This window comes from Rhineura floridana, chromosome 1, assembly GCF_030035675.1.
Source record: "Rhineura floridana isolate rRhiFlo1 chromosome 1, rRhiFlo1.hap2, whole genome shotgun sequence".
NCBI classification, from domain to species: domain Eukaryota; kingdom Metazoa; phylum Chordata; class Lepidosauria; order Squamata; family Rhineuridae; genus Rhineura; species Rhineura floridana.
Genome location: NC_084480.1, coordinates 12,409,411 through 12,436,449, shown reverse-complemented (window position 1 = coordinate 12,436,449; position 27,039 = coordinate 12,409,411). Strand labels below are relative to the sequence as shown.

Below are 27,039 nucleotides of genomic sequence, written 5' to 3'. Positions count from 1 at the left end.
ATTGTTTGAATAAAATGTACTTTTAATATACCAAATGTGATACTTTTATGCCAAACCAACTTGTACATAATTTCATTTGCTGTTCCTGAAGTAACAAAGTGACCTTCAATCTGTAAAAAGTGGTAATATTGCATTTTTTCAATTTTTCTGAAAAATTCTGTTTTTTTCTGAAAAAAGGAAAAATGTTTTTTTCTATGGCTTCAAAATTTCTGGAAATTTTACATCTCTAAGCTGAACCGATTGTCTTACTCAGTATAAGGCAGCTTCCTATGTTCTTATGAGTCTGTTGTTTCCCAGATCTCATTTCTTAGTGTTGCTCTTTTTGTTTTCCACAAGGAAAAAAAGAAAAAATGTGAAGAGGAGGAGAGAGTTGTGTCTCAGCTGTCCATTCTGGGTCCAATTGGAGATCAAGAAGGACCTTCTCAGTCCAGTGACACCCATGTGGAACACCTTCCAGAGCCCAGGCTCTGTCATGAAGCTACTGAGAGAGAAAATGCAAATGATGCCTGCGATGCCCCACCAAACGTGGCAACCCTAGAAAATGAAGGATCGCCAGAAACTACTGTATCAGAGTCCCCAATCAAGGAGGAAGAATTTGCAGCAAGAGCTGTACGGGAGGCAAAAAATCTTGGGGAAAACCCAGTGAACCCTCAGAGCCTCACTGAAGCAGTTGTTATGGAAAGTTCAACCTGCCCCATACCGGAAAATAATGCATTTTGCACGGCTTCTCCCATGGGAAATGGGCATGAGACGGAAGCTGGGAATGTACACAGCGAAAAACGGTATCTTTCCCATTCTTCAGAAGACGTTCTTGCCACCGTCTCTGTCCCCAGCAAAGATAACGGCGAACACCTTCGGAACTCTGGTTTCAAAACTCTTTATCCGGAACTCCCATTGGAGTTATTCGGAGAGCGGCTGCAGCTCCCAAAGGAGAGGCTGTATCCTGAGATCCCAGTGGAACCAGAGCTGGTGCCTTTTACCAGAGAGCAGCTGAAGGTCTTTGAGCCCTGTTCCTGGTTGGAGAATGTCGATTCTTATGCGGAGGAGTTTGGGACCATTGTGCACCAGGAGAGGCACGAGTTCTTTGAGTTGCTGTTGAACTACTGGCGCTGTCGCAAGCAGTTGCTTCTCGCCGAGGCTGAGCTGCAGACCATCGCCTCGGATTGCCAAAGCGTCAGAGGCCGGCTGTGGACTTTCAAGGACGAGCAGCAATCCGTCCAGGTGGAGTAACGGAAGTTGGTTTCTCAGAGCTGGTTCATCCATTCACTAAAATCTTGTGGTTCAGCCCTCCTGAGACTTCACTCCTTCAGAATTTAGGTGGTAGTGGTGTGGGGGAATTGCTTCTTTGAATTCCCCCTGTCAGGAACTCCCTACAAGCGGAAAACTGGCATGTTGGGGAGATGTGCTGACTTACTTTCTTTTATAGCAAGGGAGGGGAGGTGGATCTTGCTGGGGGAGGTGATCTTTACCTCTGTACACATTCATGGGCCAAAGTTGACAGGTCGGTGGGACTGTTCACCTGTCAACCACCTCACGTCACAATGACATCAGGTGACCTATTTTTGCTTGTGAGGTTTGAAATCAAACCACGTGGAGGTGGAAGTATGTGCAGCGCTTCCCAAGTACAGACAATCAGCTGATATTTGGTGCTTGGGAAGCGCTGATTGGCGGTGCCTGCTAAGCCCCTTTCGCTGCAGCCTCACTTTTACCTCCCTCACACCTGTTGCCATATATTGGGTCAGTTGTCGGGCAGGTGGGCGTGGCTCGGCCAAACCTGGCAAGCCTCATTTGCTCCAGGGGCTGGTCTTGTGGGGACACCTTGACATGGGGAAACACTTCCAGTGTTGCCTCCTGAATGTGAAGGCCTGTGCCACATGCTTTTAAGGAATGTTTGAATCCGCTCAAGGATGTCCGCATATAACCGTGGACCTTTTGGAACTTTCTGTTCTGTGTCCCATTGGTATCCCGGTGCAGGGAAAGATATCTTGTGGTACAGACGAGAACATGTGGCCCCTTGAAGATGGGCTTTTTTTTTTTACAGAGGTGGGTGATTTTCGTAAGGAATCGCATGTAATAAGCGATAATCTACTGTGTATTTGAGATGCTTGCCTGGATCTGACCCAAATGTATCTAGTCCAGCATTTTAGGCTGTGTCCAATGTTAGTCCTGATCAGAGTAGACCCATTACAATGAATGGATGGGACTAACTTAGGTTCATCAATTTCAGTGGGTCTGCTCTGAGTAGGACCAGCATTGGGTACCACTGTTCATTTTCAGTAGCAGCTCTTCAGATGGTCTTGATCCAGCAGGCTCTTCTTATGTCACAAACGGAGCGTGGACATGGGGGTTTTCTGCCCCAGCATCTGCGGCTGGAACCCTTGTATCCATTTCCTTGTGAGTAGACTTCATTGAGCTGAACAGGTCCTATTTCTGTAGATGAGTATGTGGTTAATTAGTTAGAGCCATAGTTCAGTAGTAGAGCATCTGGGTGGCACACCACGAGTTAGGTTCAGTCCCCGGCATCTCCAGGGAGGGCTAGCAAAAGCCAGAGCTGCTGCCAGTCAGTGTAGACAGGACTGAGCTAGGTGGACCACCAGTCTGATTCTGTATAAGGCAGCTTTCTACACTCCTATGATTGATTGGTGACTTCAAAGGCAGCTCAGTGGTTGTTGTATCCAGTGGCCTCCGAAACGTCAGAAGACATTATCTAAGACATTATTTGTATGCTTTCCAGACTTTTGCCCCCACATTCATGAGGTCAAGAAACATTTTTATAAAAACAATTATATGCCACTGTCCAAAATAAATGCAGCCCTAGTGTGACAAGCTCACAAATAAAATATGCTGTATTTAGAAGGATATTTTGTGCTGCTGGATCATTATCCTTTATGCTTAAATACACTTGAAGGGTGCTGCAAATGGCTGGCTATGCAGTCCTGTGCTTAAAAGATTTTACATTGCATAATTGCATCCATTCACATTTCTGTGGCACCTCCTTTTAAACTGGTGATTCTTGCATTTCGAATGTGCTGCTTCATTGTCTCCCTTGCAGGGTGTCTGTGTTGATCAGTGCAAAGTGTCCGGCCGCCATTGTTACCAAACCGTTGAGCTGAATGAAGGTGCCTTGGGAGACCTGAAGAGGCTCTTTGAAGCCCAAGCTGAGCATGTGCACCAGACGCTGGCCTTGCACTTGTACACCTCTGTGTTGTCCCGCCTGCAGGTGGAGTCTTACATCTGTGGATTGCTACATCGCTCTTCCTTGCTGAGGTCTGTGGGCATTCAGCAACAGGAGCCAGGTGTGTATCTCCAAATTAGATTCCTATTAGACCTGTGGATAGGGCACAGGATATCGGGTGCTAAAAACAGCACAATTCTGCTCAAAGGAGCTGCAAATTCTGCAACCTGCACACATTATGCAAATTAAGCATTTTGCTCACTTTCTGTACTTAATACTAGGGAGGGTCAGACAACCCCCTCATACAGAGAATGTCTGAAGGGGGCTGTGAAATTATGTGAGCTAGTGCTGCCCTTTTGCTGTGTATGTGTGAGAAGGGGCTGTAGCCCACGTATTGGGGTGCAGGCAGAGCTCCTCTGATAAAATGGGGGAACCTGTTTGGCTTCTTCTCATATGCACTGAACACATAGGCAGCCGTGGGCGTGGCTACTGGGCGCATCAGCAGCGGGGGTGGAGCTAGCCTGCATGGCCCTGCGACTGTCTGAATCCTCCTGTTGTTTCTTCTAGTCAATGAGGGAGAAGCAAAGCATTCTTTCTGTTATTGATTTCATTTGTATCTGCCCCCATATCCTTCAAGGAAGCCAAGGTGATGGTTATCCTATTCCACGCCTCCTTCCTGATAACTACCCTGTGGGCTTGGTTAGGCCAAGAGTGGTTGAACTGGCTCACAGCTGAGCAGGTCTCCGTGATCCAAGCCTGAGATAGCACTGCAGAACATCTGCTTTTATTTCTTGAGCTTTTACTGGAGGTCACCAAACTTTGGCTGGCTTTCATGGCTAACCCAACAGGGCGGGTGGGATCTTGAGCATGGCGTCACACAACAACCCTGTGAGGTAGGCTAGGCCAAGAGATGGCGACTGGACCTCGATGTCCTCATGGCTGACCAATATAGGCTTCCCAGGCCTGGCACTCTAAATTGATTCCATGCTGGCTGCAAGGTTGCTTAATTCTCTTTCCTTTTCCCCTCCTTCCCAGTACTGAAACAAGCAAAAGCCATTTCCTCAGATGTGGGCCCCTTGAAGGAATGCATCAGCGTTCTCTTCAGTTTTACCCGCCGAGTTGTTGAAGATCCTCAGTTTGAGAGAGATGTCCTCTCGTGGCTTCAGAGGCTGGTAAGAAACCCACTGTGGACGGTTCTGCAGAGGGAGCCAGAACTTTCTGTCATCCAGGCAGAAATGCAGTGGTAGAGTGTTCCTTTTATCTCTGCTATCCCTCATGTTGCACAGAGAGGAAGGAGGTGGGCTGAGGGAGCTTTCCAGCACTTCCTGCTGCTTTCTTGTGGGGTCTTGCAAGACTTGCTGGCATTCACTTACAATAGCCTTCTCCAGCCTGGAGCTTTCCAGATGTTTTGGACTACAGCTTCCATCTGCCTCAGCTGGCTGGCGCTGATGGGAGTTGTAGTCCAAAACATCTAATGCTGGGTGGGGAACTGGATCTGGCCGCTGTCTTCCCCAATCCTTGCTGGCCAAGTTTGGCAGATGGGCAGAGCCACCCACCTGTCAACGTGACAGGGACATCAGGTGGCCTTAGAAACCCCCTTTCAAAGCATCATCTTGCACAGCACTTTGAAAGGGGCTTCTCATGACCCGATAATCGGCTGATAGGACTTTGAAACTCCTGAGGGCACAAGGTTGGGGAAGGCAGATTTAGTGTTTTTATACAAAGTTTAGATCCCATTTCTGTTAGAGGAGAACATCAGCTTATCTCAGAGGCGCCAATCCAAGTGACTTGTGTAACCACTTAATGTGGCATACTCCAGATCTCACTTGATCCAGTTAGGTTACCAATTAATGCATTTTAACCTTGGTTTCCTATTCACATCAGAAGGGGTCAGAGTTTGCCTGCTTTATGGATATATCCATATGGGTGGAGGGAGCACCCTGCTTCAGTTTGGTATTTGCTTGCCTGTTCTTTAATTGGAAGAGGAGTTACGAACATAATGTTTATGAACTTGTTTAAAAGCTGTGATCTGGGCAAGCAAGATTCTGCATGAAGGGTTTTTGCGATCTTGGCTCCATGTTTGACAGTACATGGAACACAATGACTTCCCATACACGGCTATCGTCGTGCCCAGGGTGGTATGGACTGTTAGCTTACATGGGCCGTTCAGTAGGTTCCCTGCTCTGTTGGAGCTGTGGGGATGAGAAGAGATGCAAGGTGCCTCAGGGTTGCTGAAGAGAAGGGTAAGACAGTCTGGTTCCAGTCTTTCCTGGCTCAGAGAAACAAGGGGCCCTGTGGAAGTTGCAAGAACCAGCAGCAAAGGCTATATTGGCCTGACTGCCTATGTTATCTTGAGGCCTAGCTGCTGCTGGGTGTCTCTTTCTTCCCCTTGCTTTTATAAAAGAGCTGGATTGGGGGGGGCATCTAGTCCAGCATCCAGTTCTCACAATGGCCAACCAGATGTCTCAATGGGAAGCCCACAAGCAATACCTGAGCGCAGCAGCAGCAGCCTCTTCTGTTTCCCAGCTGCTGGTGTTCAGAGGCATCCTGCCACCAGCAGAGGCAGAAATTCCAGAGAGAAATCTCTTCTGTGTTTAAATGCTTGTTAAAAACTCACCTCTTGATCACCCTCGTCTACCTTTTCCCTCCACTCCCCCATTCCTTATATGTCTCTTAGGCCACACCCACGCCAGGCCTTTATTTTACTTGAGACAGTCATGGCTTCCCCCAAACTACCCTTCCCATGATTCTTTGGAGGAAGGATGACTGTTTCAAATGTAATAATACTGGAACAAATGTACGGTGTGAATGTGGTCTTGCATTGTAATGCTGCCGGCAGTGCCTGTGTCTTTGATTATTATTATTATTGTTGTTGTTAAACAATAACCCTAGCAATAATAAATGTGTATGCTGCTTTTCCATATAAATATGCTCAAAGCAGCTCACAGTAGCCTAAAAATACAAATCACTACATCAGTAACAATCAAATACTAAATTATTTCAAAACATAATCTAACAAATAACTCCGTTTGTTTACATGAACATTATAATATTTAAGGTCATCTTGCACCAACCATCAGTCAGTTCAAACATATAAAAAACATAATGAACATCCCAGCACAAGAAAACAAGAAAACAGGCTGTCACCCCAGCGCAGAAGTTACGGTCTCTGCTTGTTGCTGTCAGGAAAAGGTTCATAGCGGCTCCTCCTTTTATCCCAAACGCCAGCCAGAGCCCTCCCAAGGAAGTGCCCAGAGCTGGCTCAGGTGTTGCTGGTCTGGAAATCAGGGTTAGCATAATTTCCCTTCACCTGCATTCTTGAGCGGCCAGAAAAGTTCCATTGCACTTAATGCCGCTACTTTTGTGTGTAGTGCCCGGTTATTGTGGGCTCTCTAGAAGTTAATAATCATACCAATATGAAGAGAGAGAATTGGGAATGGAGAGCTGTAAAGCATGTGGCTGATTTGGAGAGTGAAAATGCCCTTCCTTAAGCTCTCTAAAAAAAAAAATCCGTTTGAATGGTGCCTTCAGGCTCTCCCCTGAGTTACCTTGAAAACTGTCTCCTGTTCCTTCAGGTGGCCGTCTTGCAAAAGGTTGGCTCTCCAGGGGACCATCTTTTCCTCTTAAACCACATCCTTCGCTGCCCAGCCGGTGTCAGCAAATGGGCTGTTCCATTCATTCAGGTGTGAATGTTTAATCTACCCTTCCTACTGTGATGCATTGGGAGACCCGAATTTTGCATTGTCTGGGCTGTAGTGTTTTGCGCTGCAGCGGGGGGGGGGCAGGGTCTGGAAAGATTTTATTTTCAAGCAAAAGTTCTTCCTTTCATGCTTGTTTTCACGTGCAGCCGTGTTCTCTCTGGAAGAGCATTGAAAATGCCACTCTCTCTCTGCAATCTGAAATGGTGCAGTCCAGGATGGGGTGTACTAAAATATATTTCTGTGTATTTGAATCTGTTCTCAGAGCTCCATTTTGACTAGCGTTCTTTCTTGATCTTCGTTTGAGCTTCTCAGTTTCTTTCCAATAGTCCCCATGTATCTCCATAAATTGGACATAATATATATTTGGATCTTGAATTCCCAGAATTATTACACCCCAGCTCTGACTAGTGTCTATTCCCCCCCCCTCCAATTTCTTGTTTACTTTCAGATCCAGGTTCGGGGTAACCCATCCAGCGTCTTTCATTTCATGCAGTCCCTTGCTTTGCTTATGTCTCCTGCCAAGTAAGTATACAAAAAGAGAAGCATGCTTCCTCTCCAAGGTGCCAGGGCTGTTGCTCTGCTTAGCCGTGTAGAGAAGAGGCAATACAAAACCAAACAAAAAAAATTCTTTCCCCTGTGCAGGCAACTTTTCTAGCTACCAACAAAACGTTGACCTGGAAGTAGACCAGATGGTTTGGTCAATCCATACGTAAAGTTTTCCCTTATAACGAGGACCCTCAGAGCCCCAGAGCAAGCTCTTATTTCAGAGTGTGTCTGGGGGATCCCTACCTTCTGAGGAAGGGAGGGTCCTTCTCATCACAAGGTTTCTCTTGTTGGCTCTGTACACAACACCCAAGTTAATCCCAAGCTGTACGCGGTATGTGTTGCCCAGGCCTCTTCCCCTTTGTGTAGCTTCACTCCCTTCTGCTTCCTCCGGCTTTCTGTCTGTTCTTTCGCCTTATCGGAACAAGATTCTCTCGCATCTTGCACTCCTTCGATCCATCCTTAGGTCCTCAGCCTTGTCCTGCTCCATCCAGCAGTTGTGCCTGTTGCTCCCAAAGGCAGCCACAGTGCATGCCAGAACGTCACCCTTAACTCGTCTTCATCTTGGCCCTCCCCTTTTGGCCTGCCTGGGCTTACAGACAGATCAGGGGCAGGAGGGGCTCCCCGACCAGCAGCAGCAGCTGGCTTTGCTAGCCCCTCGCCCTCACGCCGTCCTGTTTGCAAATAAGGGCAGAGCATCCTCCCCCTTCTCTTGGTGCCTTGACCTACTTTTCACGGCCTGTAGCATCTTGTACTTGCAGGAATCGAGTGGAGTTTATGTGCCACATGAAGCCAAGCGAACGGAGGACCTCCTCCTCATCAGGGAAGGAATCTGGAAACTGGACTTTAGTTGATGAAGGAGGAGAAGAGGTATCTCCTAAGAAAGGTCGCTTTTGCACACTTTTGAGTTCAGACCCTGTACCGACCTCTCTCAAGGAGGCAAAGATCAAGCAAGACGTGCTTAGTTTTCCCTGAAAGATGGATGCACTGCACGTTTGCCTGTTAGTTGGGAACCTTGCTGACTAGGGGCAAAGGGAGGTAGATTTCCTCACGTGTCCCTGAGTAGAGGCCCTCCCCTCTGGCAACTGGATTTGTGGTGGCCTGGGTGAAAGGATCCTAGTTTTCCTAGCGGAGCTTAGTCTGGTTTAGAAGGTGAGGGAGGGGCCTTAGGACAGAGGTGGGCAGTTTTCAGGCTTGCAGAATCGGCCGGTTGAGGTCCACCGACGGGAGCCATGGACAAAATATTGAGGTGGAGGCAAATGCAATATGGCGGCTCGGGTGGAGCCAGCTGTCCTCTCCACTCCATGAGCCATGAACTAGCATCGCCTCGCTTGAGTATACAATTACAAATCTGCTTCCAAGTTAACCACAGATTAGGGCAGCCTTTCCCAACTAGTGGGCCACCAGATGTTGTTGGACCACAACTCTCATCAGCCTCAGCCAGCATTGCCAATAGTCAGGAAAGATGGGAATTGTGGTCCAACAACATCTGGTCGCCCACTAGTTGGGCAAGGCTGGATTAGGGATTCTGACACAAACTTTAAAACTAAAACTGCCCTGCAAAGCTGCATAAAGATCCAGTCAGAGGCAACTAAGTAACAGGCATATTTTGCAGATGAGGAGAACTGAGGGTGAGAAACGAGCAGTTAACATGAGGTCAGCCACTGAGGATTTTTTACTTACTTGCTATTGTTAAAACAGTTAGTCAGAAATCTTGCCAATTTGCAGATTTCCCTGAGGTCTGTCAGTAGATCCCAATCAGCCTTATGCCTGCCCCTGTCTGAGCTTCTTACTGGAGAGGCTAGCATTCACTCGTGCTCCCTTCCTGCAGGGTTAGCCAATGTGGTGCCCTCCAGATGTTGCTGCATTACAGTTCTCATCAGCCCTGACCATTGGCTATGTTGTCTGGGGCTGATGGGAGTTGGAGTCCGGCAACATATGGAGGGCACCATGCTGGTTACCCTTGCCATACTGGTGCCCTGCTCTTCCTCAACAGGAGCAAACACTGCCTCTTGATGTGATTTCGTTTGTTCTAGGATGAAGATCCTGATACTGGCTGGGTTCTTCTTCTGGAAGATGACTTAATTGCACTGCTGTCCCAGTTCCCCTTTCATGAACTCTTCCAGCATATCCTTGGATTTGATTCTCAAGGTGAGCAAAGTTCCAAGGGAATATGTGTCCGGCAGTATGAAAATGATGTAGAATGTCAACCGAAGTATTCAGTATAAATGTTTTTTAAAAATCATATCAGTCCACACTTTTAAGTTGACAGGCAGAGGCCTGGAGGCAGAGATATATGAACACATAGTGTGTGTGTAGTGATAAAGACATATGAAAGATATATAATTTTCAGCATTAATGAAATGGATTCAGGAAAATAGCCTGTCTCCTTTTGAATTTGTCCTTTTGGGTAGTTGTATTAATACAATCAAAATGCCTGTTTTAAAAAATGATTTTTTTAAAAAAATTGATAAATATCTGTTGTAACAGTGGCCAAAGTACCCAAGAGTTAACAACAACAAAAAATGATCAAATCTCGATTAACAAAACAAATAAAATTGGGATTAGAAAAAATCAGATTGATGGGGAAATGAGGCATTGGAGTTCATAATGGAGGGCTGCAGGTTCCCCAATGTGTCTGGTGCACTCATTCTGTTAGCACATGGATTTACGCTTGGCAACAGAATGTCTCCCCCTCTTCTCCTCCTCCCCCCGTGTCCTGTGCCCTCCCAAACTCTGCTCTGGAGGGTTGGGGAATCCCCAGAACAGATTTAGGGCCACACAGGGTCTGACTTGGTATAAAGCAGCGTCCTACATTCCTACCTTGTAGGATGCAGGAACAAACATTCTAGCCTAGTTTACTAGAATTGGCACCAGTAACTAAAAAGGTGGTCAAGACCAAAAACCGCTAGAATACACGCCACACTTCCCTTTTTTTAAACCGTGTTCTGATTTCTACTGCATTTATTAGTAGCATGCTCACTTTTTTCCTTTGGCATTCTGATATGTTTTCTGTTGCCCAGGCATTTATGTTCCAGAAAAAACCACCCCCCAAGAGATGATGAAAATATTTGCGTTCGCGAACTCTTTAGTGGAACTTCTTGCTGTGGGACTGGAAACATTCAACAGAGCCCGTTACAGGCAGTTTGTGAAACGGATCGGCCGCCTCATCCGGTAAGGAGAGTCGCTTTGTTGCCTCGTGTGGCAGAGGACCCTTGGTGGGCAACACTGGATGTGTGGAGGCAACTGCTCCCCTAGCTTGCCTCGGCATCCCAGCCCAATTTTGGAACAGGTGCTGCTTTGTTCTGTTGAAAGTTCTGGAGATATTTTGTTCCCATGCCGCTGTGGGATTAGAGCCCCCATCCACAGACCTTTGCACATAGCACCAGGTGGAAGATGCACATCTCCGTGCAGCCTAGATCATGTGCTGTGGTGCTGGAGGGGTAGGATGGCAAATGGTAGAATGAATCTAGAAAAGGGCTTGCAAGTTAAAAGCTGATAAACACTGACATTAGACAGAGCTCTATACCTGCCAGAAGCATCTGTATCAGGTGGCACAGCAGAAAGAGGCACAGATTTGTACATCCTCTACCCAGCCCAGCCACCTGCCCCCATTCAGTGCTGCCATTTTGCCACTGCAGCAAAGCATTCAACAGCAGTCCTGAAAGGTTCTCCTGTGGCACCCAGACTTGCCTTCTGTTGCTCCAAGATGAGACCCAATGGAAGGAAATTGCAGGGAATCAGATTTCTGCTAAAGATTAGGGGAAACTTCTTAATGGTCAGAGTTGATTGAAGTGAAAATTGTTTTGGGAAGTGGTCGGCTCTCTTTTAGTGGAAAGCCAGGGCTGGTGGAGGTGCTGAAGCTGCATCCTTCATTGGACAGGAAGTTGAAATGGAGGACCTCTAAAGTTCCTCCCAACGGTAACATTTCTGTGATTCTTAAGTCTGTCCAACAGGAGTCCTGGCAGTTTTCCTGTAATCTCCCTCTGTGCAGTGGTGGTTGGTGCCCATTGGATGAAATACAGGCAGTCCAACAGTAGGTGGCGCCTGAGCTAATAACAAGCAGAGCCAACTCATTCTAGTTTTATTTCCAACCTCCTCCTCCCTGCTGAGTTCTACAAGATTATCACTAACACTAAGGAAGAAGTGGGTAGACAGTGTTGCCCTCTGGTTTGGTTGTAAGAAAAATGGCAGGCTGGTGGGGGCTGGCTGAGACTGGTGGGGCAATGCCCCATTTGCCCTAATGGAGCAACTTCCACTGCCTGTGTACGTATGTCTTTTTGTTTACAGCCCTTGCGTACTTTTTAAAAATAAAAACTTCAAAGCAGTTTTCAGAAATGTAAAATGCTCCATGAAAGCATGAATCAAATTAAAGCAGCAGCTACCTGGATTTAAGTTTCAATATTAAACTAAAACTCTACACTAACAGTGACCCCAGCAAAATAAAACAAACTAAGGGCCCATCAGCTTGTGGGATCAGCCCTCCATTATGCCATCTCTCTGACTACAACTCATGATGTATGCAATCTTACTAAAATCACACTTTCAAACAGTAGTTGATATGGGCTAAACTCTCAGGGCAGTAAGTGCCCTGCTGCATAAGAATGAGGATTCCGCTGCAAATTCCTTTGGGGGTGGAGGATTTGAAAGAGAAACAAAGGAAATTTCAGAAGCTTGACTTAAATCAGACCGATTGTTCTTGGTGTTGTCTCTATGTAGAGGACCTCCAGAATTTCAAACAGGGTCTTTTTCCAACTCTGCCTGGAGATGCCAGGGGTTGAACCTGGGATCTGTTGCAGGCAATGCATGTCTTCTAGCACTAAAAGGCTAAAAAGACATCCTAATCCTGTCTTCTAAAGAATCCCCAAAGTTTGCAATAAAATAAAATAGTTCCCTTGCTGATTTGCAAGGGATAGGCAGTTGACAATGATGATGGAGCTAGTGTGCCTCTGTTAAATGATTTGGAGACATTTGGATTCTGCTTCGTTGTTCTGTTTATTCCTCTTTTTGTCTTGTACTTGACCCTTTAGGATGACCCTTTGCTATGTGAGTGATCACTGGGCGCAGTATGCCGGCCATGCTAAAGACTGTGGCTATGCAACACACTCTTACTCTGTCGAGAAACTGCAAGTGGAGTTTGATGAGCTGTTTCTGAGGGCTGTGCTCCATGTTCTGAAAGCAAAAAGGTAGGAAGCAATGGACCGTGGTGAGGGCGGTAATGGCAGCTGGGGAAATCTGTGCTGAATCTAGCTGGCAATAAAGAGAGAGCTGTGAAGTCGTGTGGGAGCTGATAGAAGTCTAGAACTTAAATTCTCAAGCTTGCTTTTATTGGATCTTTTCAGTATGCAGAGTTTGCAATCGTACAACAAATATTTATTTATTTATTACATTTATACCCTGCCTTTTTCATGAAACTCAAGGCGGCTTCCATATGGTTCTCTGGCGGTCTCCCATCCAGACACTGACCAGACCTGACCCTGCTTAGCTTCAGCAGGGAGCTGGCCTTATGTGCCTTCAGACCATAGCCTGGGAACAAATACAAATCCTAGCTTGTATAATATTATTGTTATTTTAGAAAATGTTTCTGTTTCTCATGGGTCTTAAATCAAAGCTTTTGAAATGTCTCTAGGCAGTGCCTAGAGAAGGTTCAGAAACTAAAGTGGGAGGTGATCTTCCATCTTTACCCTGTGCTGATTGACTTAGAACACTGTTCTTCAACCTTGGGTCCCCAGATGATGTTGAACTGCAGTTCCCATCATCCTTGGCCATTGGCTAAGCTGGCTGGAGTTTATGGGAGTTGTAGTCTGACAACATCTGGGGATCTAAGGTGGAAGAACAGTGGCTTAGAATGTTAGCCCTCGGAGCCCAGTGTTTTTTTCACTTTGGTCTGCGTTGATGCAAAAAGTATTAAAAGCTGAGAATGAAATGGAAGCATGGAAAAACGATGTGTGTTCTTTTTTCCATGCTTCTAGAGCCAAGTGTAAAGGCGGATTTCAAAAATCTTCCCTGAGGGGTGATGCGTGAGCTTGTACTCCTATTCGGATACACACCTCTCCTCTGTGGGAGAGATGTGCAAAAGCCACAGAACCACAGAAGCGAATGGGAGAACCACTTGTGTATCCTCCACTTTTGCAACAAGGGTAGCTGTCTGCTGCGTCTCCCTCAAGCATTTATTTTTGGTCTCCAAATCCCAACAGGCTCAGGGTGTGGCTGTTTATGTCTGAGATGCCATATGGGACCCTGTCCAGTAATATGCTCTGGAAGCTCTTCTCCATCATGCACTGCGCAGAAAGCGAGAACTTGGAGAAGTTAGGTGCCACGGTGCAGCTCGCAGACTGCAAATGCAAACTCAAAGGTAACCTCCTCTTTCTCTTGGTTGGGGTGTTTGTGTGTGGAATTTTCAGCCAGTTACATTTGGGTGCTCATGTGCCTATTGTATTAAGTGTCAGGGCTGGTGTTCTGGAGCCAAGTTAGGGATCAAGCACACAAGTGGTCATCCCTGTCGAATCCATCGCTGCAGTACCATCCTCTGGCCATCTTACCATGGTGGCGCTAAAGTGCAGTGGAGAAAAAACCAGCAGCTCCTTCCTCGGGTGCAGGGGTGGGTAATATTTTTCAGCCCGAGGGCCACATTCCCTTCCGCACAACCTTCTGGGGGCTGTACACCATGATGGGCATGGCCAGAGGCAAAAGCGAGAGAGGCAACGGATGTAAATGTACTTTGTACAGTAGGTTAGCTTCACACACATTCACACACCCCTCCCTATCCCCCCATCCAAGAGGCATGATCAGGAGTTCAAGGTCACATTCCAGCCAGGCAAAAACACTCAAGGACTGTGCAAAGTAGGGCTGGCAAGGGGTGTGGCTGAGGAAGCATAGACTTGGAGGAGAGCACTGAGGGCCAGATGGAGAGGTCAGGAGGGCTGCATTTGGCCCCTGCGCCTGAGCAAGGCATCAGGTCCACCACCCCTAGCACATTTCAGAAGGACTTCAATGGCAGGCTGTTTACAGTACATACATCCTCCTGATGTTATACTGGATTGCTTAGGGATGACCTGTGAGGCACTGGCTGGTGGATAGATCTGCTGGATGGGCTTAGGTGGCTGTTTTTTATTTTAATTATCTCATCTCATCTTTATTGTTTATTGTTTAAACGCAGAAAGACAGAAGAAGTACATATAAACAAGTTAAATTATATAACTTATATGTTGTTATTATTATTATTACTATTATTATTTGATTTATATCCCGCCCTTCCTCCCAGCAGGAGCCTAGGGCGGCAAACAAAAGCACTAAAAACATTCAAAATAAAAACAAAATTTAAAACACATTAAAACAAAACATCTTCAAAAACGTTACTTAAAAAAAGCTTTCAAAGCATCTTCTAAGATTAAAACGAAGGTTTAAGAATGTTTTAAAAAGCAATTCCAACACAGATGCAGACTATATATATAAACAACTTAAGAAAATAAAATCTGGTATACTAAAGTTAAGATGTATTAACCATCTGTTTCCTCATAGTATATGCTAAAGCACATAATTTTGCCACTTTAAAAGTTATTTCATTTCTCAAATCTGAGAGAAGGAAGTATAGAATCAGATCTACCTGGTAAGATTTTTTTTAAACTCGGAGCAATATGAAAGGAACAAATGTCCTTATAATATGAACAGTATAACAGGACATGGGTGATTGATTCAACCTCACCCGACCGGCATGGGCAGATGCATTGGGAATAAGGAATGTGCAAATATCTCCCCTCCAACAAGGCTGATGGTAAGGAGTTTATTAATTAATTAAGTTAAAACTATCTGTGTGCTTCCACCCCTAATTTTTTGCAGTTAGGAAGACATCTCCCCACCTCAGCCCTGTGGCCGGGTGACACTAGCTACTGTGTGTAGACTTGGTCATGCCTCCTGGTACAGGGAGACACCCCCCCGCTCTTCTGTTGGTTTAGATTACAGCAGGGCTAGCCAGTGCGGCGCCATCCAGATGGTGTTGGGCTCAAACTCTCCAGCTGCGTCCACCAGCATGACCAACAGTCAGGGATGCTGGGAGTTGTAAGTTCAGCAGTGTTTGGAAGGCCCAGGTTCTCTGCCACTGGTCTATCCAAGGTGGCACCTGCCAGATGTTGCTGGGCTCCAACATGCACCTGCCGCAGCCAGCGTTGCCTGTCGGTCAGGGATGATGGAAGTTGTAGCCCGGCAACGTCTGGAGGGTACTATGTTGGCTACTGCTGCTGGGATATAGAGTACAACAAAAGACACATCTTTAAAAGAGGACTTTAGACATTTGGACCCGGAACTAAAATCTGCCCCCTCTGATGCCGCTGGCAGACCCAGCCCACCTGGCGAGTTTTGAGAAGTATCTCCAGTCCATGAACGGCTCTGAGGAGATCTGCCTGCTGACGACGTTTGCCCAGATGGCTCAGACGAAACGGGGTGATGTGGACCAGGACTTTGTCAAAGTCATTGTGCTGGAGATCTACGAGGTGAGCCGGGAGCAATCTGCTAGGCGAGGGAGCGCTATGGGCAAGTCTGGCCTGGGAGCAACCTTAGTGTTGCAGCCTTGAGAAGAGAAGACTGAGGAGAAAAATGATAGCACTCTTCAAGTACTTGAAAGGCTGTCACATAGAGGAGGGCCAGGATCTCTTCTTGATCATCCCAGAGTACAGGATATGGAATATTGGGCTCAAATTACAGGAAGCCGGATTTCAGCTGAACATCAGGAAAAACCTCCTAACTGTTAGAGTGGTATGACAATGGAACCAATGACCTAGGGAGGTGGTGGGCTCTCCAACACTGGAGGCATTCAAGAGGCAGCTGGACAGGCACCTGTCAGGTGTGCTTTAAGTTGGATTCCTGCATCAAGCAGGGGGTTGGACTCGATGGCTTATAGACACCTTCCAACTCTCCTGTTCTGTTATTCTAATGATAAGCTATGTTATAGTGGGCGGTAGGAGCTAGGGATTGCACCAAAGGGTTCATGGAAAAGATGGGTTTGGGGGAGGAATTTGAAGCTACTAAGAAGGATCGTGCAGGTGTTCTGGGGAGGAAGTTCCAATTATCCTGGATAGGAAAGGACAAAGGGCAGAGTTTTCTGTGTGGTGATCCTGCTCCCTTTTGTGATCTGATGGCAGACACTGCTGGTACTCCAGTGTCCCTCTGAAAAGCCACTTTTTTGTGACTCAGGTAAAATGTTGCTTTCTGGTTTTTATTTATTAATTACACCTTTATCCCAGAAAAAGAGAAAGACCAAAGAAGAGATGGATTGGAAGCCACAAACCTGAACTTACAAGATCTGAACAGGGTGGTTCATGACAGATGCTATTGGAGGTCGCTGATTCATAGGGTTGCCATAAGTCATAATCGACCTGAAGGCACACAACAATCCCACTTTTCCTCCAAGGAGTTCAAGATGGTGTATGTGGCTCGCCACCACCAGCCCACTTTTATCCTCCCAACAACCCTGTGGAGTAGGTTAGGCTGGAGAGCTGGTGACTGGCACAAGAATACCCAGTGAGCTTCACGGCCAAATGGAGATTTGAAACTGGATCTCCCTGGTCCTAGTTCAGTACTCTTACCACTATACTACACTGGCTGCCAAAGATTGTAAGCCATGATAGCCATGAATGGGCTCCCCGTGTTCAGAGACAGGGTGATCCCAGTCATGGTGTGGAGCCATCTGTGTTGCTGTGGCTGCTGCAGCTGCTTACCTGGCTGGGGCAAAGTCAGGGCCACACAGTGCAGCGGGCCACCAATCTGGTGCTTCTCCTGGTACACCCACGTGGCCCTGTCTTCTCTGCAGCCTCAGCCCTATCCAGTTAAGCAGCAGCAACACCAGTCTGGGAAGCTGGCTTCACAGCTCTGTCCCACCACATGCACCGCTACTGGATGAATCATAAAGTAAGTTTTAAAATAAAACAACAGCAATAGCAATGAAACTGTTAATATCGGTAGAATAGTTAGCAGCGGCAGAGTGAAAAACTGTATTTGCAGTGTTTAGAATACTCTTCCTTCAGTACTTAAAATATAACCCATTCAAATGTGACAGAACAAAAGCATCTTACCCTGATTCTTTTTTTAAAAAAATGAAGTAGGTATCAGGCAAGCTGCTTTGGGGAGGGTGTTTCACAACCAGGACACCACTGATGAAAACAAACTCTCCTTTGTTGCCGCTTGATCTCCAGTGGCACTTCAGGAAGGTGCTCAGTGGAAGATCTTAACATTTGAGCAGATTGATATGGAAGAAAGTGGTCCCTAAGATACTAAGATCTCTAGTCATGAAGGGCTTTCAAGGTTAAAACCAGCACGTTCAGTTGAATTAAGCAGTGAACTGGTAACCAGTGTACATTTTTCAAAAGTACTAAAATATGTTCCAAGCAAGCCAATCTAATTAAAATTCTAGCAGCTATATTTTGAACTAATTTTGTAGGTTCCAAGCAGTTGTCAAGGGCAGCCCCATGTGCAGTGCATCATGGTAGTCCAAATGGGATGTTACTGGAGCGTGGATCACAGTAGCCAGCCAGACTATCACTGTCCATGAGAGGGTTAGAAAACTTGCTCTTTTAAAAAAAAATCTTTTAAAAGAGATTCTATGATAGTGGAATCTGTTGGAATACACATAACTCTGACACAGGAATGATTGACATAAATATGAACTTAAGCTCTGTCATCTTTTTTGTTTCCTTTAGGATGTATGAATCCATCCTCTCCTGAGGTCACCAAGGAATTGCACAGCCAAGACATGCCAAGCGAACCTTGCAGCTTGGTACTTAGTGGAGGGGAGGGATATATTAATCTCCGCATAGGTACGCATGTTACTTGACAGTTGGGGGAATGTGGAGACAGGATGTGGGATCTCAGTAGGAACAGGAATGCCAGCACCAAGTATAATATTTTTGGCCCACTCTTTTTCCTCCATACCCAGGAGATGACACAGATGACCGCTATGGCGACTTGCTGCTCCTGAACCCTCGCTTACGTCGAACTGAACGAAGCCATCTCATTGTCTGGCAGGTGCAAGCCTGAGGCTATGGTGGTGGGCACAACCACTATTTTAGGGTGGAATGGCACCGTTCTGGCCTACGAGGGGATTGCACAATTGATAGATGCTGGTGTTGTCTTCCCATCACTATCTCCTGCCCTCTTTCCCCATGTGGTTAACCCTCAGGTGTCTGTAGGGTTGGGGTAATGACTTTTGCAGTGTTTTCAGGCTGATGATTGTGGAGGAGAACATCAGAATGCCAGGATCTGTTTTGTGAACAGGCTCGATGAAGGGATCTGCAACTGGTGGTTCCTCTGGCCCTCCTTTTATCATTGTTTCCACTGCTTTGAAATGGGAGCAGTGTGCCACTTTGCAATATGTTGGTCTACTGCTATATGGACTACTCCCACATCAAATCCTGCTGTGTTAACTCCTCCTTGTGCTGTGCAGCAGCATACCTCTTATGGCCCAGGTGGTTGGGAGCTAAGAAGATACAGTTTCCCAGGTAATGTTAGAATGGTAGAGACCTCTATTACTAGTTGGGAATGAAGAAAGTAGGTCCAGAGAGTTGGAACCCAAAAGGCTGAGAACCAAGACTCCTGGGGTTTCTTTGCAAAAGGAGCAGCATCCAAGTGCATTGGAGTTACAACTCTTCCCATTTCTGGCTCCCACTTTTGAGTGTGATTTCCTGATGCACTTTTGATTCTACGGGTTGGGACAGGAGGACAAGACACAGAATCTAGAACTACTGGCACAGAGTTGTTGAAGCCTGTCAGTGTAAACCACAGCACTACTTGGAGAAACCTGAAGGGGGAGCTCTTTCCTGCTGTGCTGCCTTCACTTTGGAAGTCAAATATTGATTGGTTGGTTCCTGGTGCTGTTGTGTTAACCAGATCCTGGCTGCAGCTTTGGAATGATGCTGGGGCCAGCCAGCCAGGGCTGTGGAGTCGGTACGCCAAACCTTCGACTCTGACTGCTCTATTTTTCTACTGTCCGACTCTGACTCCATCCAAAATTGCTTCCGACTCCAACTCCACGACTCCACCTCCACAGCCCTGGAAAGCACTGTAAATGTCTTTTTAAATTGGAAGCTCTCGTAGGAGCATTTTTATCGCTGCCTGAATATGCGCTGATCTTGGCATCACAGCGTTTGTCTTCATCTGGGTCCTGTGTCATACACTGACACCCAAAATGTTTTCCATCTTGAGTTATGGTGAAATGTTCAACTACAGCTGACTTCATGGGAAGCTTCTTTGACATTGTGAATTTATATTTTAAAAAATTTGTCAATCAAAATTTATTTTGAAGTCGGAGTCAGTACATTTCTACCGCCTCTGCCTCCAACTCCACCCAACATTGACTCCGCCTCCACAGCCTGCAGCCAGGGCACCTGCCTTGCTGTTTCTCAGGGTTGCTGTTTGTCTGTCTCAGTAAGGGTGAGTGTCTCTGGCAGCATCTCAGGATCTATTTCTGTGGGTTGGTTTCTCAATAAAGCTATTATTATTATTATTATTATTATTATTATTATTATTACTACTCCTCCTCCTCCTCTCTATCAGGTTGCACAGGAACTGGATAGGGGGTCTTCCTCAAGACAGCACATACAACAATTTGCAAAATAAGGCTAAAGCCTCTGTTCTTCTAACGCAGCTGAGTAGGGTAGCCACTTACACATTGCCAGAAAAGAAGGCAAAGGAGGATACAATTTGTGTAAAATATGCATATACTAATTTGTATAAGTGCCAATACAGAAATAAGTATTATAATGTAACTATAAATGCAGTGCCTCTCACCCTGCTGGGGAAGACTTGTGACCAGGGGTCCTGTTTGCCTGCTCCGTCGGCTGTTCAGGTGCAAACTGTTGATGGGCAACTTTAAGGCCCCTCCTGTTCTCCCTTCTTAGGGTTCTTTATGTTTCAACTGGACTTGGAGCAAGCAGCCCTTCATATCGAATACACCCTGAAAGAGAGGATTGGCCTCTAACATCTCTTCAAATGGAGGGCTATCCTTTGTAAAGTATTTATTCTGTAGTACTTATATGCCACCTTTAGGGCAAAGTGCTCTCAACTCAGCTTAGAAAAGATAATTGGTTTCAAATTAATACAGGATAATTTAGCTTCACAACTACGGAGCAATGAGGAAGATAATCCAGATCAGTGCCCAGATGGGAAATGGGTGGTGGGTAAGGGAAAGGAGGCTGTGTAAAGCATTCTTGAGGAATCAGTAGCAAACAGTAGGTCCTTTTTTATTAGGCCCATCTAAAACGACATACAAAGTAGTGAGCAAGCTTTCAAGTTCCCTAGAACTCTTCTTGCTGGATGTTAATGCGGGGGATGGGGTGTTTAAACAGTGGGGGACAATAAAAAGCCTGCCAAGATGAAAATGGCCCAAAGTCTGGACTTTGCAGTAATCTTAAAATGGAATTCAGGAGACATTGGGCTAAAGTAGCCAGGTAGGGAAAAAGAATAGGCTTCTTGCACACTTGAGTAGTTGTGTAGAAGAGGACATTTCAGCAGGTGTAGCTTGTCCCACCCCTGAGAATTTCTTGAAATTCCCCCTCCTGTGCAATTATTAAAGATGTGAGAGCCCTGGCCTCTTTTTTGCCTGTCCACTCTACAGCTGGCTGCCTTGATTAGAAGGTGCAAGGTGAAAAGCAGGTTTCAGATTGCATGGAGGGCTGCTGGGACAAAGACCCCTCAGGGCTGCTACCTGCAATCATACTGTTAGAGGTACTTGAGCTGCTCCAGAAGAGTCCCTGGGTTGTTCAGTATTGGTCAGTCATTGGAGACACACAGCACAAGATTATAGGGGAAAGGATGGCCCCCTGGCCCTGCACTTTACATTACCCCTTTGGCCTATGCTGTAGAGCAAGGATGGGGATCCTGTAGCCCTCTAATATGTTTTTTGGACTCCCATCGACCCCAGCCAGCATGGACAATGGTCAGAGATGATGGGAGTTGTAGCTGAAGAACATCTGGATGGCCATAGGTACTCTCATCACTAGTTTATTCTCTTGTTTCTACAGTGCCACTGCAAGTGTGCAAATTTCTTTTAAATACTGTTACTTTCCTTCATCCTAACAGCAAGCCTGGATGGCAGGTAGTGCTTTGGCCAAGGCCATTCTAATGCAATTAAATTTACCTTCATGTCTCACATTCTGACCCAAGACCCTAAATCTAGGATGGGAAACCTGTGCCCCTCCACATGTTGCTGGACTACAGCTCCCATCATCCCTACCTACTGGCTATCCTGGTTGAGGCTGATGTGAATGGGAGTCTATCGTCCGGTGAATGGGGTGAGCAAGCTGCCGGCATCTATTGGTTTCTCTGCCACAGGTTCCCCAGCCCTGCTCTTTAAAACTACCCTACACAACCTTTTTTTTTTGCAGCTGCATCCTTCTCAACAGTTGTCCAAACATTACAAAAATGAGTCCTTTCTTTCGGGTAACCAGGAGCATAACCCATGTAGTAGAACTGGAAATGGGTACTGACATCAAACCAGCACACATTTGAGCAAGTAAGAGCTGTGGTGAAATGAGGTGGTTACTTTGCAATAATTGTGGCTATCTCTACTATGAAGTCCTGGAAAGGCCTCCATGCACCATCTACTAAAGGAATTTTCAAGAACTGGCTGTGTTCACTGTGTCTTACTCTCTGAAATGTCCACCTCACATTTGGGGGAGGGGGGAAATTGGAAGTTTGATGTGGAACAGCTGTAATTGTATTGGGGGAAGGCAGTGGCTTCATAATTGGGGCCAATGAACACAAATAATTTTTTGGCCTCCTGCGATCTAGAATTGGAAGGGACCTTGCAGGCCACCTAGTCCAGCCTCTGCTTGAAGAACTCCAGCGAGAGAGAGGCCCTGCTGTCCCCACTCCCCAACATAGCTGGTTCCATTGTTGAACTGCTTTTACTGTTAGGAGGTTACTCTTAATGTTCAACTGAAATATACCCTTCTGTAATTTAAAACACATTAGTCCTCCTTAATTTTTGCCCTCTTCTGTGTGACAGCTTTTCTGGTATTTGAATGGTGCTATCATGTCTCCTTCCCTCAACCCCATCCTGTCTTCTCCAGGCGGAACATACTCAGACCATATTTGCACCCTACATTTATTCCACTTTAAACAGTCATGGCTTCCCCCAACTAGTCCTGGGAAGTGTAGTTTGTGAAGGGTGCTGAGAGTTAGGAGATTGTTATTACCCTCACCGAGCTGCAGTTTTCAGAGTGGTTTAACAGTCAGTCCTACTTCCCAGAGAACTCTGGGAGTTGCAGCTCTGTGAGGGGAATAGGGGTCTCTTAGCAACTCTCAGCACCCTTCACATACCACACTTCCCAGGAGTCTTTGGGGGAAGCCATGACTGTTTAAAGTGGAATAAATGTGTGGTGTGAATGTGGTCTTATTTCCCTGAAACTTTCTTCATGGGCTTGTTTCTGATATCTCTGACTACCAGCTGCCTGCTTTGAGTACATTCCAATTTGCCTATATTCTCCTTAAAATGTGGCATCCAGAACTTGGTATGATGGAGGCAGCAACCTTACTGAAACTGAGGACATCTGGGCCTGGTTAGACCTTCCTTAGGAATCCTCTGTATGCTGCCCTGAGTTCCATCATGGAAGAAAGTTGAGGCACCAGTTCCAATGATGGGCACCTGTAATTATGGGATTATGATTTCAGAGTCTATTGCTTTGAATCAGGGTGATGTACTGCCCTCCTGGTATTGCTGGACTACAACTCCCATCAGTCCTAACAAGTATGGCCAATGGCCAGGGATGATGAGAGTTGTAGTTCAGCAACATCTGGAGGGCCTGCTTTAAACAGATGAACCTGTCCCATAACAAATCAAACTATTGCTGCATCTAGTCCAGTATAATTATTCCTGTCTTTCCCAACCAGGTGCTCACCAGATGTTTTGGACTGGGGCTGTCCAAAACATCTGGAAGGTACCAAGGTAAGGAAGGCTGGTCTGGCAGTGGCTCTTCAGGATCTCAAACAGTCAAGACTGTTTTTTAAAAAGGTATTGGCCCTAGCAGAGTGCATGAACCAGATGGGCTCAGCTTCCGGTAGCAAAGCATCTTGGATTCAGCTAAATCCATGCTGAATGCACAGAATAAAAAATTCCCCCTGCAATTAATTAATGGAACTAACAAAAAAAGGCCATGGGACTTGAAATTCTTGATGGGCACCTGCAACAGAGGTTGTAAAAAAATGGTAAATAGTGGTTTTGAAAGCCAGCAGGTGTGTACAATACTACCTGGCTTTCTTCAAAAATATGCTCCATGGCTGACAGAAGCAAAGGGTACTCAACTGAAAGCAACATCAACATCTCTTTCAACTCTTAACTGAACAGAGCACTCCTAGGGTAGAAACACAGTGGTTTCAGCATGTCTCCATTTTTCTCTCTTCTGAAACTAGGGCCACACAACGCTAGACAAACCCTGCCCCTTTCCCCTGTAAAATCTGGTGGGAGCAGCTTGAATGCATTTTTTTATAAAAATTCAGCTTGAGAGAGATTTCACAGCAGATCAACCTGTGTTCCCTCCAGCTGTGGCTAATGGAAAAGCTTTGATCTGGCAACTAGTGTGTTTACAGACCTATGCTCCAGAGATGGGGAAGCTTTGGGTCTCCAGATGTTGTTGGACTCCAACTCCCATCAGCCCAAGGCAGCATGGCCAATGGTTGGGGTTGTTCGGTCTTGTGGTCCAGCACCATCTGGAAGGCTACAGGCTAGCCCTTCCTGCTCTACTCCAATGCTTCGGGGGGGGGGTTACACTGGCAGAACAGCAGCCGTATCTTACACATGCTCAGCTTGGGAGGTGGAAACACCACAGAAAATCCTAAATGGCACAAAATACACACACACACACACACACACACACACACACACACACCAAACTTCCATGGACAATCCACCAAGGCCCACCAATCATGCAGTGCCAGTGATGATGCCCATGTGCCAACCATACATGAAGGGAGCCATTGACTCTGGTCACTAAGGATGTGTCCCAAGGCACAAAAAGCCACAGTGCCCCCACTCCAGGAGCTCTAGTAGCGTAGGCAGCAATAACCTTGTTACTGCCAGTTTCCAGGCACTGGCTTGAATTGCCTTACGATGTCATAATGTGCAGGCATACAAGCAGCCAGTATTTTGTGACCCAAGGGATGCCTTGTGCCATGTTAATCAGCAAGGCACTATAACTCACTCCTGAGTCTCCACTCAGTCCCACAGCCATGAACATGTACCCTGCAGGTAGGACCTAGGGTGCCCAGGTTCTTGAGAGGGGAGGGGGACCCTGTCCATTGGGAATGGAACATCAGGAGGAAGATAATTGAGTTCCACAGAATTATTCTGCCTTGATTTCAAGGGAAAGGCTTGTGAGATGGATGGTTTTGCTCATGTTCAAGAGCTAACAGATGGCCGTGTTTGAGGACAGGAAGGAATTTCCCCTCAGATCATGTTGGCTCATTTATCTGAGAGGAGCAAGCAGGCATAGTGTTGCCTGTCACCTACACACATGGCTTGGCTCACTTGCTTGACTTGTCCAGAGCCATTGCTCGCTTGGCAGGCGCTGTGGTCTGCAGCCAAATGCTTTTATGTTGCTGTACACCACCCAATATGTTTTGCAAGAGGGTGGTGTATAAATATATAATGTAAATCTATTGGGAAGAACTAGCGGCCAGTTGATTTTGAGGTTGAATTATATAGCCTTTGGGTCCCTGTCATCTCTCAACTCTATGATTTTAACTTAGAGGCCTTTAGTGAACTTTAACATATGTGGGAGGGGGTATAATGAGGCTTTATTTTTGCACCATCACTGTGTGTGATGCTTTACTGTGGGTGTGGGGACCCTTTGGCCCTCCAAATGTTGCTGAACTACAGCTCCCATCATCCCTGGACATTGGCCATGCTTGATGGCATTGATGGGAGCTATAGTTCAGCAACATCAGGAGGGCCCAAAGTTCCCCACACCGGCTTTATGAAGAAGTTCCTGCCCCAAGAGGCTTACAACCTATAATTTGCAATGGAGGCTGATAGGTCCATGTCAGTGGGGCGGTGGAATCTGTTCCGGGGTTCACTCTGAACTTTCAAGGAGCTGTCCAGGGTGCTGAATCTAAATTTGGGGTCAGGCTTCAGCACCTTGGACAGCGCTCAAAAGTTCAGACGAAAACCCAGAGCAGATTCCACTGACATGGAACCACAAGCTGCTGCTGATAATTTGACACAGGGAGTGAACTGCAAAAGGGAAGGGTCCCTGAGTCCTGCTGCAAGACAAAAGCCAGGTCCTGCAGACTGAAGGTTTTGACCCTGGACTTCCCCTGTCATTTCTCATATGAATCCTCTTTGTTAATTTTTATTTTCCGGTCTCCCAGGGACTAAGCAGAAGGGCTTGCAGAATCTCACCAAAGGTATCCGTGAGCAGCCTTTCCCTGGCTGGGCCCCAGCAACTGGCAGTCTGCAGGAGGTGCTGCGGCAGCCTGAATACTATCCATATGGAGATGCACCAATGTTCGAGGGCAGCTTTGTGCAGGTGAACTGAATGCTGCCCTTGGTTGGGCAATGTGGCTTACAGCACATTATTATTGCTGTTGTTGTTGGTGGTGTTGTTGTTAATTAGATTTATATCTCGCCCATCCGCCCAGCAGAAGCCCATTGAAACCATGTGACTTCTTCCCTCAAAGAATCCTGGGAACTGTGGTTTCTCCCGACCGAGCTACAAATTCCCAGAAAACTTTACAAACTGCAGTTTCCATTATGCTTTGCGGCGGCAGGCAAACCATTTCGCAATTATCGCTAAGAGCCATCCTGTTCCCATGTGCCTGCTGGCATGCCAGTTTGGGCCATTGTGTCTCCTTGTGTTTCTCTGCATGGAAGTGCTCATAAAGAGGCATGGGAGGGGGCAGATGGTTGCATCGACAACCGACTGCAGCAAATTGCCCCAGAAGGCCCTGCTTCTGACTTCTAGTTGAAAGGCTCAGGTAGTGGGTGATGGGAAAGGCTTCTATCCAACGGTGGCTGGAGCCCATTGGGACTGTTGGGGCAGAAAGGCAGGGAGCCCCAATGGGAGGTGGAACCAGAGCCAAAGACAGTCCGAGCCAACTCATTCTAGTTGTCTCTATCCTCCTCTTCCCGGCTGAGTTCAATGAGGGCAACACTCAGGAGACTAAGGGGGAGGAAGCTCAAAGGCAATGCCACCCCCTGGATTGCTTGCAAGTAAGAAGGCAGGGCAAGTGAGGGCTGACTGAAGGCAGACTAAGAGTCATCAATCATAGGGAGCTGCCTTAGTCTGAGTCTAAGTAAGTTGGCATATATTGCCACAAATAGCCTGATGCAAAAATAGTCTGGAAAGGCTGTTGGTTGAAAGGGTAAAGAAATGTAAGGTTTATTACCACTGGGGAATAAAATCATTCTGACAACAGACATACATGTGGCCATTGCAGAGCCAGGAGGAAGCAAAGCCTGAGGAAAAACAAACAAGGAATCAGTAAGGGGAAAATAGGTGGCCTTTCTGTCTATCGCCCCCTACTGGCTCAGGTTACTTGTTGTTGCAAGGGTTGGTGCTTTACTGCCAACAATACTGAGGAGGTTCAGTATTGCCTACTCTGACATGCAGCAGCTTTCCAGGGTTTTAGGCAGGG

The 27,039-nt window shown here is 46.5% G+C and overlaps 1 protein-coding gene across 1 annotated transcript; it reads left to right on the top strand.

The window, feature by feature from the left end:
• The first annotated feature begins 338 nt into the window (after positions 1-338).
• Positions 339-19,918, top strand: LOC133378992 (ectopic P granules protein 5 homolog). Its single transcript, XM_061613608.1, has 13 exons — positions 339-1,221; positions 3,053-3,296; positions 4,211-4,347; positions 6,751-6,858; positions 7,325-7,398; positions 8,181-8,289; positions 9,456-9,570; positions 10,443-10,593; positions 12,450-12,605; positions 13,617-13,774; positions 15,754-15,908; positions 18,111-18,227; positions 18,347-19,918. Exons 1-12 carry the CDS (start codon positions 676-678, stop codon positions 18,117-18,119), a joined length of 1,962 nt encoding a protein of 653 aa, XP_061469592.1. The 5' UTR covers positions 339-675; the 3' UTR covers positions 18,120-18,227; positions 18,347-19,918.
• Positions 19,919-27,039: the final 7,121 nt, after the last annotated feature.